Consider the following 20378-nt stretch of genomic DNA (forward strand, 5'->3'; position numbering starts at 1 on the left):
GCTCTCCAGCTCTTGCCGCCAGTGCTCACTGGGAAGTGGTCGCTGACTTGCATGGCAGTGATCATTTCCCAATCTGGATTCACCTGCCAGATGGCGTGGGCCCCAAAAGGAGACCACCACGATCGGTGCTCAGTGGAGCTGACTGGACACTTTATAGCCAGTTGGCCCACTTCGTCCACTGTGCAACTGTTGAGGTGTGGGTGGATCATATTACCGAAACGGTCCACCACTCCGCTGCAGTATCCATTCCACAGTTCACGGGCCCCTGGAAGAGGCCACCTGTGCCTTGGTGGAGTGCCGAATGCTGCTCTGCAATCAGGACCAGGCGTGCGACTCTGCGTCGGTTCAAGTCTCAGCCGACTGCTGAGAATCTTGCAGTATTTCGGGTGGCGAGGGCAAGGTGTCGCCGCATAATTCGTGAGAGGAAGAGGAGGTCATGGCAACAGTTCCTGAACTCCATTACTCGTTCCACCAAAAGTTCCATTGTGTGGGAGACCATCAGGAGAATTTCTGGCAGAGGAGGGAGGTGCCCCATAGCTGCTGTAATGAATAACGGCACTCTCCACACAGATCTGCGAGACATTGCCCAGACTATGGCAGTGTATTTTGCCACAGTTACTGCAACAACCAGTCAGGATCCAGGTTTCCAGCGCCATAGGGCCGTTGCTGAGAGATGTAGTCTGGACTTCGTCCACCTCTCATGAAGTTGACAATTGCCAATTTTCTATGTGGGAGCTGGATTCTGCATTGTCTGGAGCTCGTGACACATCCCCTGGTCACAATAGGATCCATTACAGTATGCTATGGCACCTCACATTGCGCAACAAAGAAATCCTCCTCGCACTTTTTAATGCTATTAGGGCGTCGGGTCACTTTCCTGACGCATGGCGTGAGGCAGTTTTAATTCCTATTTTAAAACCTGGGAAAGACCGCACGAGCCCGAGTAGCTACCGTATTGTTGCCCTCACTAGTTGCAAAGGGCAGACCTTGGAGCGGATGGTCAACTGCCGCCTTGTCTGGATGTTAGAATCCCGGCAACTCCTTAGTCGCTTTCAGTGTGGGTCCAGGAGGTTTCGTTCTACCTTCGATAACCTTGCCCTCCTGGAGGCGGCTATACAAAAAGCTTTCCTACGCCGTCATCAACTTCTAGGTGTGTTTTTCGACATTGAGAAGGCCTACGACACCACTTGGAGGCGTCTCATCCTGGAGCAACTTCACGAATGGGGTTTTCGTGGTTGTCTTCCTCTTTTTATTCCGTCTTTCCAGTCGCCACGTTATTTTAGATACCGAATTGGTGACGTCCTGCCTGATCGCTTTGAGCAGGAGAACTGTGTCCCTCAGGGTAGCGTTTTAAGTGTGACTCTCTTTGCCATCGCTATTAATAGCATTACGTCCATAGTGAAAAGTCCTGTCCAGTGTTCTTTGTTTGTGGATGATTTCTCTTTGTTTTTGTCTTCTTCAAGCCTTGCAATGACAACTCGCCAGTTGCAACTTACGATTAGACGTTTGGATGACTGGATGCGGAAGAGTGGTTTTAAGTTTTCCACCGAGAAGTCTGTATGTGTTCTTTTTAACCGTTCTCGTTCGATTTTAACCTTTCCTGAGTTGCGGATGAGGGACACTATTCTTACTTTTAAAGACACGGTGAGGTTCCTGGGGCTCATTTTTGACTCGAAGTTCACGTGGTTACCTCATCTTAAAGACCTGAAACGGTGGTCACTTAAGGCTTTAAGTATTTTAAAGTGTCTTAGCCACAGTACATGGGGAGCTGACAGGACTTGTCTGCTCCAGTTTTACAGGGCGTATGTGCGATCTCGGCTCGATTATGGGTGCACGGTGTATGGGTCTGCGACGCCTTCTTACTTAAAGATGTTGGACGCTGTGCACCATGAAGGGCTTCGGTTGGCCACTGGGGCATTCCGAACTAGCCCCATACCAAGCCTCTGTGCAGACGCTGGTGAACCGCCTCTTCATATGCGGCGACGGCTACTTACAGTGTGCCAGGTGTATAAACCTTTGTCCACACCATACACCCCTGCATACCATGCCGTAGCTCAGCCTCCTCTGGCACAGTTATTTCATAACTGGCAGCGTGCGACGGAGCCCTATGGGATTCGCGCACAGGATTGCCTCACTGCGATGTCTATGGCTGGTCTTTGTGTTTTGCGTCGCGGTTGGAGCAGATCTCCACCTTAGCTCCTCCAGAGACCAAAGCTTATTTTAGATTTGACTAATTTTAAGAAAGATCGCACACCAGAGTTTACATTGCAATCACTGGTTTTTAACATTTTAGATGTGCATCACGGTTTCACTGTCGTTTACACTGATGGCTCCAAACAGGAGAATTTCCTTGGCTGTTCTGTAGTGTTCCCTGATCAAGTTACCCGGATTCGCCTCCCTGCTGAATATACCATTTTCGCAGCGGAGCTCCACGCGATCCTGAAGGCAATGGAGCAGATGAATCGTGTTCGGGGAGATCGATTTCTTCTCTGCTCCGATTCTCTTAGTGCCTTACAATCACTGCAGTACCTGTACCCGACTGAGGAGATGGTCCAGCTGGTACATGACCAACTGTACCTCCTCCAATGGCGGGGTACAGAAGTATCCTTCTGCTGGGTGCCTGGTCATGTCGGCATATGGGGCAATGAACAGGCCGATCGGGCTGCCAAGGAGGCCTGCTGAGAGCAGGATGTGGTCCAGTGTCCCATCCCCTTGCAGTCTGTCATCGCTGCACTCCACAGGAAGTGCATGGAGTTGTGGGAGAACGAATAGCTGGCGGTGATGGCCAATAAACTGCGGTTGATAAAGTCAACCACTCGGCCGTGGCGTTCCTCCTGCCGGTTGCTCAGACGGGAGGAGGTGGCCCTCACACGTCTTCGGATCGGGCACTGTCCTCTCACACATAGCTTTTTATTATGGCGGGAGGATCCTCCGTTTTGCGATGCTTGTGGTGTGCACATCTCTGTCCGGCACATTTTAAAAGACTGCATTTTATACCGTGATGCACGGGCAGAAGCACAAGTTGATGGGGATCTGCCTTCTGTTTTAGCTAATGATGAGACATGTGTATCTAGGGTTTTTAAGTTTTGTGATGTGTCTGGACTCTGACCTCAACTTTTAGGCTGGAGGTTTTAGTGTACTGCAGAGTGGCTGACTCCTCCCCTTTTTTCCTTGCGGTCAGCCAGCCACTTCCAACTGCTACATTGTTTTAACTTCCTCTATCATTTTCTTCCCATGTTGTCCATGTTTTACTGCTAATGCTATGCTTCATCCCACGCTTTGGTGTGGGTAAGCACATGTTTTTCAACAATTGTTACCCATGTTTTCTGTTCCGTTTTATATTTCTGTTCTGGGATTTTTCTTGACACCCGTCTCACTAAGTTCCTGAACGGGCACTGAAGACCTTGCTGTCGTGCGCCCAAAACCCCTTTACTACTACTACTACTACTACTACTGTAAGCGCTCACTGCTGCACCTAATAACGAACTGTCGAGTTCCTAAAACACCCCAGCATGCTCACAGCCACCTTCCCCATCCCCATCGTGCTACCTCTTCCCCCCTTCCCCTTCTGTAGCCCAAAAAACCTACACCAGAAGAGTTTGCTGCTACAGCTCGTGTCACCGTCGGGCCTCAAAACCCAGAGACAACTGTGGCCGTGTGTGTTTTGTACGTATCTGATGAGGGACTTAAGTCTGACTGCTAAATAATACAAGGTGTCCCACATAAGGCCGGTACACCTAACATACCAGTTAATTGCCTCTAGTGAAGTGGCTACAGTGCAATTTATTGGGAAGTTGAGTGTAGCTGTATGTCCGTGTGTCAGTAGCTGTGAGAAGCTCGTGTTCTCGAGTTGTAACAGAAATGGGAAAGTTTGCATTAGAAAGGCAAATCGATATTACGGAGTGTTACCTAAAAACAGCCTCTTTCGAGGAACGTTTCGAGTGAATTGTCTCGGTAGGGAACTCCCCCCGACCGGAACTATTCGAGATATAACGAGACATGGTGGGCTGTAGCAGTGGGGACTCCTTAAACTATACGTAGAATTCAGAAAGACATTACGTGAAGTCCTCGCGAGTCGGTAAGGACGTTATCGCAACAGACCAGTGTATATCTTGTATCTCCTGTCACCGTGTACAAGAAGATATGAAATTCCGAGACTACCGGGCGAGTGTGGTGTGAGAGTCGAAATTTGAGGAGCGGGTAAAATAGTTTGTCACCGTAACTGGCTGAACACCGACTGCTAACAGTTACTGAGATCCCTCGCTTTACTTCACATCGGGTGAGGCCCGGTTCAATTTCTCCGGTTACGTTAACTCCCAGAACTGCAGATAATGGTCGCAGGACGGCCCCTGTACTGTGCACGGAGAACCTCTACACTCGGAGAAGGGAGGTGTTCGGTGTGCGTCATGCGGCACGTGCATCACTGGCCCCGTATTTTTTAGTTACACCTTAAACAGTGCCGGATATCTGGAAACCTTTGATTCTTTCTGTGCACAGTTGACAAATGCAAAAGTATGGCCTAATAACTGACATGTTCCCTGAAGACAAGACTTGTCAGTAGATGCCTTTGGGCCACACAGTCCCCAAACATTACGTGATTTTTATTTACGGGGCACACTAAAAAGCACAGTGTACCCTGACAACAACTGCACAATCGACAAACTTCACTAGAGAAATTAACGACATCGAGCCTACAGAATTACGGCGCGTTGCCGGTAACGTCGTCACGCGAAGTCGGCCGTGTCCGGAAGCCCGTATCCACCACTTCCGGCATCTCTTATAAAAAGTAACCGCGCGTTTTTTAATGATACCGTTATCTAGTCTTTTTCAGTTAGTTCATTGTACTCACATCTCGTGTGGGAGGCACACCAGTTTTACATGGAACACCTGGTATATAGCATTCTTGCCTCGTGTGCCTGTTTGCCTCTCAATGCCTCCTCATGTGGTGAGTAGCAATCTGTCGTTTTCATACTATTGTTATAACAACCCACATTTTTTATGCTTAAATTTGTTTCAATAGGAACTGAAGCCACAATTGAAATTTTTCCTCTAAAAACATTTCACTCGACCATTCTCCCTGAAGAGTAGGAGTCTCCCGGAGAAATACTGCCTCTTTTACGGCAAGCCCTTTTCCAGTTTTTAAACAAACCATAAAAATCATCCTTCAACTCTTCATTCGTAGTCGCACTTTTTCACTGTTTTTCCAACTTTAAGTGTGCCCCTTATTGATTCACAAGTTCAACTCTTTTCAGTTTTTCCCCAATTTTTTCTAGATCTTTTTTACAGTCACTAACAGTAACACATCCGACACCATAAAGTGAAATCAGATACACTCCACCCATCTTCCATAGAAATGACTCGGCTTCCTTTTACTTGCCGTACTGACAGGAGACACAAAATACATCTGAGCAATACTATACCACAAAAATACGTACAGGCAGGAAGCTCCCGGATTATGCCTAAGAGGTGACACTCGAAGGTGCTGTCAGGATTCACACAGAAAGAGATGTCGGGCAATAAGAACTGCTAGATTGCTGAAAGTCACGTAACTGACACTGTACTGTAGCTCGTTGACAGTAAAAAGGTTGACACACTGACAATGATACTGTTATTTTGTAGTTTTCTATTAATAGACCACTCATCTGATGCTTGTGGACCAATCAGAACTATTTATGGATACAGCAATGCTTTGTGCTGCTTTTATATATACTAATTTACCAAAAATGAAAGTGTCTCTCTTACCCTGGGCTACTAGTGGATTCTCTGCAAACTGAAGCAGGCACCTGCAACAATTTCAGTGAACATTACTAACTACAGCAAACCCGATAAACTTATCAACAGCAAAAACCTCATTCAAAACTTTTTTAGCAGTAATTAAACTTTTTTAGCAGTAATTACCAGAGGATAATGACAGTTCATACAGCACAAACAGGATAAGGTGGTGTCTGAGCAGAAGACAAATTCGTGCCCTCACTTCTGTTGGGCAATGTTTATTCTTCCTTTCATTCATTCATCAATCCCTAGATCCATCCAGTTCAGCAGATTCCAATAAGGATATATTTCAGGGATTTGGTACAAGACAATGTATACATTAAGAAAAGAACAGAAAGAAACCCTAACAACTTAATCTGTATAGTGTATTAACCGCTATCCTCTGGGATGGAATAATGACAATATTATGAAAAGGATAGATTGCTGCTCACCATACAGCAGAAACGCCGAGTCGCAGACAGGCCTCGGCAACCGGAGACTGTGGATGCTCGTGTGTGGGTTGCATTTGCACGGGTACGTGTGCGTGTACATTGTCTAATTCCGATGAAGACCTTTTCGGCTGAAAGCTTACTTGTTTGACAGTCTTTAGGTTGTGCCAATCTGTGACTCGGATCTCCACTGTATGATGAGTAGCAATCTATGCTTTTCATAAAATTGTGATTGTTGCTAAACTCCTTAATTCTATTTGTGCTTATTACAGCTAAACTGAATCGTGTAAATTAGTAAGCAATCTGCTGATCTGATAAATCTGGTGCCACCAAATTTTACTGTATAACAGCTGCTTATCTATTATTAGTAGCTTAATACTTACTTTATCAAAATGGTATTTCTCAGAGGAGTATTTTTACATCTTTTAATACTAAGTCCTATTTACACTATATTATTACTTGTCATACAACTTCTTAACAAACACTGCTGTTTGACTCATAGTTGACAGAACTTTTCAATTCATGTCTCTAGGCGCGCACATAATTTTTTAGAGAGTGGATAATAACATATGTTTTTAGTTTTTTTATAAAAATTGATAGGGATTCACAATTTCTTGCTTTATATTTGATCGGAGCCTGTTGAATTTCTTCCCACCAGAGTGTACAGCTACATCCTGGAGACAAGATAAAGTCTAAATGGCAATTATTCTTGTGTCTTGTATTGTGATTGCGTTTATCACAGTGTAGCTGAAAACGGCTTTCCACTATCTGCAACATAAACCATTACGGAAGTGAGTGTAAGAATTCCAGGATCCTTAGAAAGAATTCTGCAAGATGTACAGTTATTTACTTTACAAAATATTCTTGTTGCCGAATTCTGCTGAACACATATTTTAGGTGCACTGCCCAGAAGATAATTCCATCACACAACGGAGAGTCGACAACATACTAAATACGCCAACTCTCCTGCCTTTAAGTCACCACGATGCCAGATGCTTCCGAGAAGGTATAACATGCAAGGAAAGTTTTAAATCCAACCTAAAATCACTGCTTCTGACCAACCCCTTCTATTTGCAACATCACTTAAGCGTACTTGCAGAAGCAGAACTTAAAAAACAATATATTCATCAATGCTAACACTAATTATGTGCATATACCCAGTAAACTGACTCATTCAAATTATCTATGGCACAATTATCTAACTAGCTACTAAACGAAGTATTTCGATTAGTTAATCTACATATTCACTGCATTTTAACTTGTTATTCAACTCAACCCCAAAGTCTTTTACACACTTTGCTCTTAACACTCGAGCAGGTGCACCAAGGTATGAAGTGTGCCAACCACAAATAAAATTGTCTTGTACCTTTCCACTATTGTTTTAAAACTGTGACCCCATACCTATTTCTTCATTATTGTGTCAGTTAACACAATGATAAGCTGTTTTGTCATACGTTCAAGTAAACAGTTGTTGCTGTTGTTGCGGTCTTCAGTCTGGAGACTGGTTTGATGCAGCTCTCCATGCTACTCCATCCTGTGCAAGCTTCTACATCTCCCAGTACCTACTGCAACCTACATCCTTCTGAATCTGCTTAGTGTATTCATCTCTTGGTCTCCATCTATGATTTTTATCCTCCACGCTGCCCTCCAATACTAAACTGGTGATCCCCTGATGGCTCAGAACATGTCCTACCAACCGGTCCCTTCTTTTAGTCAAGTTGTGCCACAAACTTCTCTTCTCCCCAATCCTATTCAATACTTCCTCATTAGTTATCTAATCTTCAGCATTCTTCTGTAGCACCACATTTCAAAAGCTTCTATTCTCTTCTTGTCCAAACTATACATCGTCCATGTTTCACTTCCATACATGGCTACACTTCATACAAATACTTTCAGAAATGACTTCCCAATACTTAAACCTATACTTGATGTTAACAAATTTCTCTTCTTCAGAAATGCTTGCCTTGCCAATGCCAGTCTAAATTTTATATCCTCTCTACTTCGACCATCATCAGTTATTTTGCTTCCGAAATAGCAAAACTCCTTTACTACTTTAAGTATCTCATTTCATAATCTAATTCCCTCAGCATCACCCGATTTAATTCAACTTCATTCCATTAGTAACATAAAATAAACTGCGAGCAACGTGAGAAAAAATTTACGATCTGTGCGAGAAAACGACCCTGATTAAGAGCTAGCAGAACAGTCCCATAATGAGGCAGAGCACTTGTCTGCAAGATAATTGGAAATAAGTGGTCAGCTCAAATCTGAAGCTTAAAAATTGTTCAAAAATGGCTCCGAGCACTACGGGGCTCGACATCTGAGGTCACCAGTCCCATAGACTGAGACTATTTAAACCTAAGGACACCACACACATCCACACCCGAGGCAGGATTCGAACCTGCGACCGTAGTAGCAGCACGGTTCCGGACCGGAGCGCCTAGAATCGCTCGGCCACCACGGTCGGCTAAATCTCAATCAAATGTGCCCTTTAATGTTTCAAGTGGGTCGTTACTGTGGGGCAACACTCGCACACATCAAAAGAGTGATATAACGAAAGTTTATTCTGTTACTGTTTAAACAGCACTTTCGCCCATATAATGTAAATTTATTTCATCATTTTCGAATTAAACTAAGATTAAACTGCGATTTTGCTCATACACGTTTACCTTGGTTACTCAAAGACAAATATTCTTTAAACACGTACAAGGTGCGCCGCACACTGGCTCTCGTTACGAAAACTGGTGCACCCTCTCGAGGGCCGACGTCTACTTTTGGTGCTAAAATGTTGTTAATGTTATACTGAAATTGCATTAATACGCGTACATAAACAACGGAAAACTTGGAATGGAATAACAATGATACGAATTAGGACGGAACATCCCTCTCCACACAGAGGAGGCGTCGAGTGGCAGACGAGCACATTTAGACGTACGCTCTAACGCAGACTAGGCTATTGGCCAGTCTGCCACTCGGCACTTCCTCCGAGTGGTAAGGACCAATCTATCCTCACTCGTACTGTCAATAATACAGGTGTCTGTGCGACTGAGGTTTCACCGCCTCGCTCTGTCGGAGGACGTCCTTCGAGCACCGTCACCACCCGTGCGGTGCAGTACCAGACTCCCGAGGGAGAGGAAGTGCACAGTGAAAACTTAACACTCGTGCGTATGAAAATCTGTCTAATATCGTAGTTACGGTGGAAGACACTCCGTCTGTTCGAACGGCGCTTCCTCTGTGAGGTGACGAGCTGCCTGCTTGTGAAGGATCACCTGCCGGTCCACGTTTGCAGCTGGAACTCCACATTCCAATGCGCGCCCTCCGACTACACTAGAGCGTCGATTATCTGAACTACTGGGACCAAAGGTGTTCAAATAACTGATACTTTATGACAACTGAACATCTACCAAAAAATGTTTTACCAGTATTCACTGGAATACGAGACAGAGAAATAATAGATTACATTGTGATAATAGATAATAGATTACAGACCGGTGGGTCGGCTGCCAATCGGTGTGCGTCCGAAAGACATTATTTCGGTAAAGGAAATTTGAAGTTTTATCCGACTGTAAATTCCTAATTATCTACTTCCTGGGTTAATTATGGCATAGCAGTTAACTTGTAAATGTAAACTTTCAATTACAATGGATAATTCTACTGAAAACATTGTTTATCACACATGTAGCCTACATTATTAAACATTTTAGGTGGCACGAGTCTACCCGAATGATCCTTTTGCAATTCACCCCCACTTTCCGACCTTCTTCCGACATAGTGTCCCTCGTACCTTCCGATCTTTTCAAACCGTGGAACTGTAGCAGTCACATCCGTATTTCTACAATCTTTAACAAACACGTCACACCATTTTAATCTCAAACCGGCACAAACCCGATACACGCCACTTGTCGGATACAAAGAGCTGCCAGCCTAGCAATGTTAAGAAGTAGTGTCAGTCCAGATTTCAATTTTTGTGACTTACACCACTCGGTAGCAAACCCACCTGGTCAGTTGTCCAAAATACGGTTTTGCCCCCAAGCTTTTACTAGTTACTTTGCCGCAAAATCTCACTAACGTTAAAGACGGCAAATATACAGCATCACACGGTTCGTACAGTCTGCATCTACATCTGCACTCTGCAAACTTCCGTGAAGTGCACGGCAGGGTGTACATCCCTCGTATACGGAGTCAGGGAAGAATGACTGTTTGAATGCCTCTGCAGCTGCAGTAATTATTCTAATAATCTTACCCTCACAACCCCTACGTAAGTGATACGTAGGGGGTTGTAGTATATTTCTAGATTCATCATTTAAAACTGATCGCTTAAACTTTGTTAACAGACTTTCTCGGGATGGTTTATGTTTACCTTCAACAGTCTCCCCGTTCAGTTCCTTCGGTATCTTTGTGACAGACTTCCACAGATCGAACAAACCTCTTGCCATTTGAGCTGCCTTTCCCTGTACACGTTCAACATCCTCTGTTAGTCCTATCCGGTACATGTCCCACACACTTGAGCAATATTCTAGAACCGGTCGCACAAGTGGTTTATAAGCTGTGGTGTGCGTACTGTAAGACCTTCGGTACACAAACCGTCAGATTATTTGACTTGTCTCTCTAACGAAGTAGGCGAGTGTCAGCAATATGTCTCGTGGTCTTATCGTGGTGTGTTTACCTTCTGCCGTAAGGTCAAATGATAGAAAAGCCGCTTGCACGCTTAGAGTAGCAGATTGACGGTGAGCAACTTTAAACAGAACTTGATTAATTTTCACACATGTTAATTAAAATAATAAAAAGCATAGACATTACATAACTTTGATTCTGGATACTGTTTACAATTGACAATCTGAAGTTCCTTTGGTCTTGGTGTGTTAATCTTATTCTCACATATCTCTGATACTTGACAACGTGTCTATTCATTTATCTTCATGGCTATGTACAGGAATATGGAATCTTATTAGGGGCAGACTGAAACTTGACTATAGACTGGTACAGACTAATGCAGACTGGTACAGACTGCTGCAGACAAATGCAGACTGGTACAGACAAACCCAGGCTGACTAATCAGAAGTCCGTACACTCGTTACAACACCTCACGCGTTCAGGTATCACTGTACGAGTGTGATCCGCGAGGAGAAAATGTTCTACGTTAGCAGCAATCTCATTGGCTGCGTTACATATTAATATGTGGATCGGCGGAAGCAGAATTTGGTCCGTCTCTAAGGCAGCGCCATCTGGTAGTGCGAAGACGGACGAGCGCTGTGCCTGCGCTGTTGTACTTAGCGGGGCGCGCTCTAGTGGGAAAGTTGTGTACATGCTGACTACGCGGAACTATGTACACAACTTAAGCAATCTCCTTTGTAAATTGACGGCACTTCCCCAGTATTTTACTAGTAAAATGAAGTCTAGCACTTACTTTACCCACAACTGAACATACGCGATCAATCCATTTCGTATACCTATGAAGTGCTACACCCAACACAGTAGGATATTACATTTTTTTCATTTTGCAAACTGCAGTCCTGACCACTTTGCAGCCATCTTAAAATAATGAATAGCTTCTTTACTGCACGGTTCTTTTTCATTATTGTCACCATCAGCAGACTCTTCCTCATTCTCGTGAGAATCTCTCTTGTGGACGACAATGGCAACATTTTCATCGTTCATCAATATTTGACTTTCGGGACAGTCTAGAATATTTTCACGATCGCATTGAAGATTCTTTAATCGCCCATCCATTTCAGATGCAAATACGCTGTTTGGTGATAGAGAGCAACAGCTTATTCTGAACTTCACGCAGTACCTAAATCCTATTCATCGTCATGTTTAGCCTCACACATTTTGTACTACATCACAAAATGGCATTTTCCAATTTTCGGTTCCCACTTGTCTTTACCGTTTGTAGCAAGTTCCTGATTATTAAGATTAATGTGGATCTTAAATTGCACGGATAACCAAAAATCCAGTAATCCAAATTGGGCACAGTTTTACTGGAAACTGTCATTTACTGCATACAGAGTACACATTTGAAAGTCCACTGCATTACTTTTACATTATTCGCAACGAACTGGCAACTTATTTAAAAGCTCACACTTAAAACGCACTGTATTCTGTATTAACCAATGGAAAATGCAGGATGGAATGTAACAATTGTATTTTGTATTACTTGCTTTCATTTCACTTTAGAAAATAATCATCCATTTTTTTTTTTCTGTTTCGGCTTTCATGCACTTTTTCTCTGACAATAGTTTCAAACGAGTGTTGTTTTACATACTCTTAACAACTGGTTGACACATTTCAGTACCTCAATGTGCGCAACAAAAATTTCATAAATCAACTCATCTTCAGTTACCTCTACTGAACACACATTGCTCAGCATCACTTAGCTGATCGAATTCCTCACCACTGTCATTATTATTTAATCACTCTGTGTTTTTTCATAACCAGAAATTGGTTTCACAATATCAGTCAGACATGTAACAGCATTACATTCCTCGCTACTGTAGCTCCCAAAGGCACTTTCAGCAGAAGCTGCTGCAAAACAGTGGCAGATGTTGCAACAGAAAAATCTTTCAGTGATGTCCAAAGATAGGATTGGGGCCAGCTTTGTCTTCTAGCAACAAATCGGGAATCACATGTATATCACATGTTGTGTTGTTGTTGTGGTCTTCAGTCCTGAGACTGGTTTGATGCAGCTCTCCATGCTACTCTATCCTGTGCAAGCTTCTTCATCTCCCAGTACCTACTGCAACCTACATCCTTCTGAATCTGCTTAGTGTACTCATCTCTCGGTCTCCCTCTACGATTTTTACCCTCCACACTGCCCTCCAATGCTAAATTTGTGATCCCTTGATGCCTCAAAACATGTCCTACCAACCGATCCCTTCTTCTAGTCAAGTTGTGCCACAAACTTCTCTTCTCCCCAATCCTATTCAATACCTCCTCATTAGTTACGTGATCTATCCACCTTATCTTCAGTATTCTTCTGTAGCACCACATTTCGAAAGCTTCTATTCTCTTCTTGTCCAAACTAGTTATCGTCCATGTTTCACTTCCATACATGGCTACACTCCAAACAAATACTTTCAGAAACGACTTCCTGATACATAAATCTATATTCGATGTTAACAAACTTCTCTTCTTCAGAAACGCTTTCCTTGCCATTGCCAGTCTACATTTTATATCCTCTCTACTTCGACCATCATCAGTTATTTTACTTCCTAAATAGCAAAACTCCTTTACTACTTTAAGTGTCTCATTTCCCAATCTAATTCCCTCAGCATCACCCGATTTAATTGGACTACATTCCATTATCCTCGTTTTGCTTTTGTTGATGTTCATCTTATATCCTCCTTTCAAGACACTGTCCATTCCGTTTAACTGCTCTTCCAAGTCCTTTGCCGTCTCTGACAGAATTACAATGTCATCGGCGAACCTCAAAGTTTTTACTTCGTCTCCATGAATTTTAATACATACTCCAAATTTTTCTTTTGTTTCCTTTACTGCTTGCTCAATATACAGATTGAATAACATCGGGGAGAGGCTACAACCCTGTCTCACTCCTTTCCCAACCACTGCTTCCCTTTCATGCCCCTCGACTCTTATTACTGCCATCTGGTTTCTGTACAAATTATAAATAGCCTTTCGCTCCCTGTATTTCACCCCTGCCACCTTTAGAATTTGAAAAAGAGTATTCCAGTCAACATTGTCAAAAGCTTTCTCTAAGTCTACAAATGCTAGAAACGTAGGTTTGCCTTTTCTTAATCTTTCTTCTAAGATAAGTCGTAAGGTCAGTATTGCCTCACGTGTTCCAACATTTCGACGGAATCCAAACTGATCCTCCCCGAGGTCCGCATCTATCAGTTTTTCCATTCGTCTGTAAAGAATTCGCGTTAGTATTTTGCAGCTGTGACTTATTAAACTGATAGTTCGATATCACATGTATGGTAGTGTATTCTAAATGAAAATATTTCCTCAAACTGTATTAAAATAGTTCAGGCTTCATATATCTTCTTTTTAATTCCCAAATTATGTATGCATAATCTACAAATCAGGTAATTGGAAGCTTGTTGTATAAATGATCTGCCATATTATCCGAAAGCTGGAATAGTTATCTTTGCTGATGATTATGCAAGTATTAAAATTTAGTCCAATGGAGAAACTTCAACATTATGAAAAATAAATAACATTTTCTTCTAAATTATTAACTGTTTCTCAGCATATGACCCATTGATTGTATAAAATACAATGCATAGAATTTCAAGGCCCTGACAATACCATTATAAATAACGCTGGGGTATATCAATAAATGACAGAGAATATTCCGAACTTTCTCGTGTTTACCCTGACACAAACCTAAACTAAAAGATAGATATCATCTGGAATATCTAAGCTCTGCAAAGTTTGCCATAGCTGACTCTGAAAAAGTTATAAAGTTGGGGTGTTGAGGACAAAAATGCTTGTTGCATAGAAGCAAATAATAAGGATAATACACTGTGTCTACATCGGAACTTCTTGAGGATAGTTTTTTAAACAGCAAAGCAAGCCTTCTGCATAACCTAAAATCATTTCTCCAATACAACCTCCTCCTTCTCAATGGGTGAACTTCTGTTTAAAAATTGATAGTGGATAGCCCTTGTTTTTAAGTGTAGTTGTCCAAGTAGGACTAATAAATAAAGCATTTTTAAATCACAAATGATGTCTACATACACTGTAAACTGACACATTCTACATCATTTCGATAAAATAGGTGCTCAAACGTCGAGCAACAAGTTACTAATTAACTAACTACTGACATCAGCCTTATTGACATCAGCCTCACAATACATTTATAGTCTCGCTTATGATGTTTGTCAACAATCAATCAGAGTCTGAAAATAACTGTAAAATTCATAAATATAATACTACAAGGTGAAATGACTTACACAATCTGTGTCTCAGCTTTAGTGTTGCACAGAAGAGAGAGAGGTATTCAGCCTTAAACCCTCTGGCCACTTACTTACCCAGGGATGTGAAATATGTAATAGGTAATAAAATTATCTGCAAATACAACTACTAGTCCATAAAATATTGTGTGTGTGTGTGTGTGTGTGTGTGAGAGAGAGAGAGAGAGAGAGAGAGAGAGAGAGAGAGAGAGAGAGAGAGAGAGAGAGAGAGAGAGAGAGAGAGAGAGAGAGAGAGAGAAACAGCCTTGCTGCAGTGGTCACATCAGTTTCTGTCAAATCACCACAGTTAAGCACTGCTGTTGGCACGTGGGATGCACTCAGCCCTCGTGAGGCCAATTGAGGAGTTACTCGGTGTGGCTCTGGTCAGAAAAACTGACACTAGTCAGGACAGTGGTGTGCTGAACACACGCCTGTGCAATCTGCATCCAGTGGCGCCTGTCGACTGAGGGTGATTTCTGAGGCCTGTTCGAACAGAGTTTAGAAATACAGAAAAATGAGGGAATGCATCTGATCCAATAAAATGAACAAAGAGGAAGTCTAAGGAAGAATGTAAAATTAGGCTTCGCTTACAGTCCAAATGGAACAGGTACGACAAACGAGTTATATCCTATGAGGCCAAAACTGAGCATTATAATTCATTTATGAAACCGGAAGAAGCCTATGCTATGGAGTGTCTTATTGCAAATTAGAAGGGACAGTTGGAAAAGCAAAGAAGGAAAAGCAAAAAGGTGGAAGGAGTATATAGAGGCTCTATACGAGGGTGATGTACTTGAAGGACAATATAATGGAATTGGGAGAGGACGTAGATGAAGATGAAATGGGAGATACGATACTGCGTGAAGAGTTTGACAGACCACTGAAAGACCTGAGTCGAAACGAGGCCCTGGGAGTAGACGACATTCCATTAGAACTACTGACGGCCTCGGAGGAGCCAACCACGACAAAACTCTACCGTCTAGTGAGAAAGATGTATAATATCAGTTTATAAAGTCACGGCTGCAAAATACTAACACGAATTCTTTACAGACGAACGGAAAAACTCGTAGAGGCTGACCTCGGGGTAGATCAGTTTGGATTCCGTAGAAATAATGGAACATGTAAGGCAATACTGACCCTACAACTTATCTTAGAAAAGAGATTAAGGAAAGGCAAACTTGCATTTCTAGTATTTGTATACTTAGAGAAGGCTTTTGACAATGTTGACTGGAATACTCTCTTTCAAATTCTGAAGGTGGCAGAGGTAAAATACAGGGAGTGAAAGGCTATTTACAATTTGTACAGAAACCAGATGGCAGTTATTAGAGTTGAGGGGCATGAAAGGGAAGCAGTGGTTGGGAAGGGAGTGAGACAGGGATGTGGCCTCTCCCCGATGTTATTCAATCTGTATATTGAGCAAGCAGTAAAGGAAACAAAAGAAAAATTTGGAATAGGAATTGAAGTCCATGGAGAAGAAATAAAAACTTCGCCAATGACATTGTAATTCTGTCAGAGACAACAAAGGACCTGGAAGAGCAGCTGAATGGAATGGACAGTGTATTGAAAGGAGGATATAAGATGAACACCAACAAAAGCAAAACAAGGATAATGGAATGTAGTCAAATTAAATCAGGTGATGCTGAGGGAATTAGATTAGGAAATGAGACACTTAAAGTAGTAAAGGAGCTTTGCTATTTGGGGAGCAAAATAACTGATGATGGTCGAAGTAGAGAGCATATAAAATGTAGAGTAATAATGGCAAGGAAAGCGTTTCTGAAGAAGAGAAATTTGTTAACATCGAGTATAGATTTAAGTGTCAGAAAGTCATTTCTGATAGTATTTGTATGGAGTATAGCCACGTATGGGAGTGAAACGTGGACGATACAAGAAGAGAATAGATGCTCTCGAAATGTGGTGATACAGAAGAATGCTGAATTTTAGATGAGTAGATCACATAACTAATAAGGAGTAACTGAACGGAATTGGAGAGAAATTTGTGGCATAGCTTGACTAGAAGAAGGGATCAGTTGGTAGGGCATATTCTGAGGCATCAAGAGATCACCAATTTAGTATTGGAGGGGAGTGTGGAGGATAAAAATCATAGAGGGAGACCAAGAGATGAATACACCAAGCAGATTCAGAAGGATGTAGGTTGCAGTAATTATTGGGAGATGAAGAAGCTTGCACAGGATAGAGTAGCATGGTGAGCTACATCAAACCAGTCTCTGGACTGAAGACCACAACAACAACAACAACAAATAGTTGGGAAAATTTGAAAAGAGTTAAAAGAATACACTCAGGAAAACTCTGGCTCACCAGAAAACTTGGAAGAATATAAAAAACGAGGACGTCCACAAGTACACTGTAAAGGTGGTAGAAACAATTTGGAAATAACTGTAAAAATTTTATGGACAACTATTGAGAAGGGACAAAAACTTAGCGGGCAAAAGATGTTCAATTGCATCACATTATTGCAGTCCAAGTAGGCAAAAAGTAGTCAAAAGAGATGCACAAGCAACTGACATTACACTACAGGTGATTCAAAACAGAGAAAATTCAGAAGCAAAGTCAACAGCATAAAATCATTTGCAGAGAAACAACTAAAAAGGAGGCCCACACATCACATTTCTGAGCAGGAGAAAAAGGAAAGAAGTGAAAGAATGAGGAGGTACTGGGAAGAAAGGAAACGAGTGGTCAAAAAACTTACGGGTCCACACGGCCCGTAGTTGGCCGAGAAAAAAAGAAAAATAATAGGGAAGAAAGTCCGCGCCTTACAACTTGTAGGTCTTAGTGACTTGCCCTTTTTCTAGCCTTTCCCATCTTATCATTTTTTCCTTACTATATGACACTCTTAACCAATTACAATACGAACCTCTCTATTTGTCGTTGGTTCCAGAATCACATCGTTGCCCACTTCCTCTCTGTCTCTCTCGTCTGTCCTCATGACACAGGTAATGTCTGGGTGGTCAGCTCCCTGGAAAAAGACAGTAAAATGGCAGACAGAAGATAAGGCTCACGACTGACCTACATCTGATACCACCAGGTTATAACTGTTAGCATTCTGACAATCACTACGAAGAAGATTGCACAATACAGTCACGAGGCAGTCCACCTCGTCGCGTGTAGTTTTTTCGTACTCTTACAGTTGCTTAACTGGTAGGGTTTCATTTAGTGTTTATGGCTGGCACTTAACCGATCTGTGTACTCTGTTTAAAACTATGAGCAAAAGTTACTGATGTCAGTACTTTCAAGAGATAATATTTCAGTGTATCAAGTACAGTGGTCAAAATAAATGTTGAACACTGGTGAAATTTTAATACTGGACACTGTGATCCACAAATACGCTACGATATCAGTACACCGGTTCCTCCGTAATGTAATTTTTGGCAGAAACCGTCCATATTTCTGCCAGAGGGTGCATTACGTGCAGCCTTTGGCAACTGTGTCACCTGAAAACACTGCACAACTCATGCCGTCACTTCGACACGGTTCGGACGACAGTGACACATGGCTCAGAGGCTCCGTATACCCACTCTAACGAAGCACGGACGAGACGGGTGGATTCCGCAGTGAATGTCACCGCAAATCGAAGTGACGTCTTGAGAATCTGAAACAAGTTTCTATCGACAGGATCGGTCGACGACTATCTCGTAACAGGCGACGGAAGAAAAATGGCAGCCGTGCGGGACGGATATCTGCATACAGTGGCAAGCGGACATTCTGTGCACTACGCTACACACACGTGTGGCAGTTCCGAACAATTACAGGAGTGCAGGTGTCGACACAAATGGCACGAAATAGGCTCCGTGAGCAGGGCTTATGTGCCGGAAGGCCTCTCCGAGCTCCTCCTCTAAATAAGGCTCAGAAAGTGGCTCGTGTCGGACGGAACACTCTCTGTGGACGAGACGGCAGTGGGACACGGAGCTCGTTTCCGATGAGACGCGTATCGCCGTCCTGAAAATACTGGTACGCTTTTTCGAACAGTGTTGCCACCGTTTGACCGAAATAATTTTTATTTTACTGTTTATGATAGAGATTTCAGCTTAGGGCATTTTCGAGAACAAAAACTTATTTACATGTCAAATGAGATCAGACTGGTACGAATTACGAATCCTCGTCAAAAAAGCGTACCTGATCGTATAGGCCAATTTGTCACTAGTAAAAGTTTAATGTGTCTAAAACATATAAATATATTGCAGACTTTCATTTCAAGCACTATAGCACAACTATTAAATGAAACCGCTAACCGATAAGATAGGTACGTGCCGTAATACTGTGTCTCGAGCGAGGATCAAATGGATCGCTGTGTCGAGAAGAAATGTACAGATACCACTGACTGAAGGCTGCCCCTATTTTGATTTTACTGAAGCTGGAAGTCTTCCTACATGTTGGTCAGAGAGCCTGAAGATGGTGTAATGTAACACAAACTGCTAGCACAAATAAAACAAAACTGGAAATGTACACAGCTGAAGGTCTTTTGATTTGACACTTTTTACCGAAATGTTCCGCTTCCCTGCTCTCTGTCAATTTACAAAAGTTGTTCACAAGTTAGGGTATTTGGTAACTGGGAAGCACTCCACTTTGAGGGAGCATTTTACAGTCTGTGAGGATGAAGTTGTACCGATCCCATGCTACCGCCAAGGCAGGCCGCAAACGGACACTTCTGCCTTCCGGGTGGAGTCATCTGTTCTCCGGTGCTGCGGATGAAGGGCACGGAGAGAATGTGATCTCTGTGATGACAAAGAAAATACTCGCCAGAAAACAAATAACATCAAAATATACAAGTATTTGTAACGAGTGTTACTGTGGTGACGGACTCTCGACAGGTATATATTCCCTCGCCGTCTGGAATACGTGCAGATGTAGTCAATGTGGCGCAGTCTAGAATTGTATATTATAGGCAATACATCAGTTCGAGCTATCTCAGTTTGTTATTCTAGTCGATACATCGAATGACAGTCCGCTACGAAGAGCTGATCCGCAGTTAGAGGGGCACCAATTAGCAGTATCCTTTCGGCACGAGAAATACGGTGGCCCGTAAGTACATTGCAAGTACTTTGAAGAATTGACTTACAAAAATTCTACAGATCAACTAATGAATTATTTTACATATCAACACCTATTACCAAAATTGGAAACGTAGGAAGAAACGTTTTAGACAGAATGTTAACATTGAGCGGTTTGTGGGTGTTCCCGAAAGACTGCGGAAAGGACTCATCTCTACCATGCTGCCACATCACGGTAATGAGCCCGGCCATCTGTGAGT

At 42.6% G+C, this 20378-nt stretch overlaps 1 protein-coding gene across 16 annotated transcripts in view; it reads right to left on the reverse strand.

The window, feature by feature from the left end:
- The window catches only part of LOC126295436 (uncharacterized), a 220171-nt gene that overhangs the window by 36853 nt on the left and 162940 nt on the right, over nt 1–20378 (reverse strand). For 14 of the 16 annotated variants that reach the window (XM_049987925.1, XM_049987937.1, XM_049987929.1 and 11 more), the window contains 2 exons: nt 17985–18086; nt 5743–5783 (listed from right to left, as the gene is read on the reverse strand). In XM_049987925.1, the coding sequence (XP_049843882.1) occupies nt 5743–5783; nt 17985–18086 (143 nt within the window). The remainder of the gene's footprint in view (nt 1–5742; nt 5784–17984; nt 18087–20378) is intronic. The other 2 variants (XM_049987933.1, XM_049987932.1) reach the window with 1 other exon arrangement.

The sequence above is a fragment of the Schistocerca gregaria genome, chromosome 11 (genome assembly GCF_023897955.1).
Source record: "Schistocerca gregaria isolate iqSchGreg1 chromosome 11, iqSchGreg1.2, whole genome shotgun sequence".
Classification (NCBI taxonomy): domain Eukaryota; kingdom Metazoa; phylum Arthropoda; class Insecta; order Orthoptera; family Acrididae; genus Schistocerca; species Schistocerca gregaria.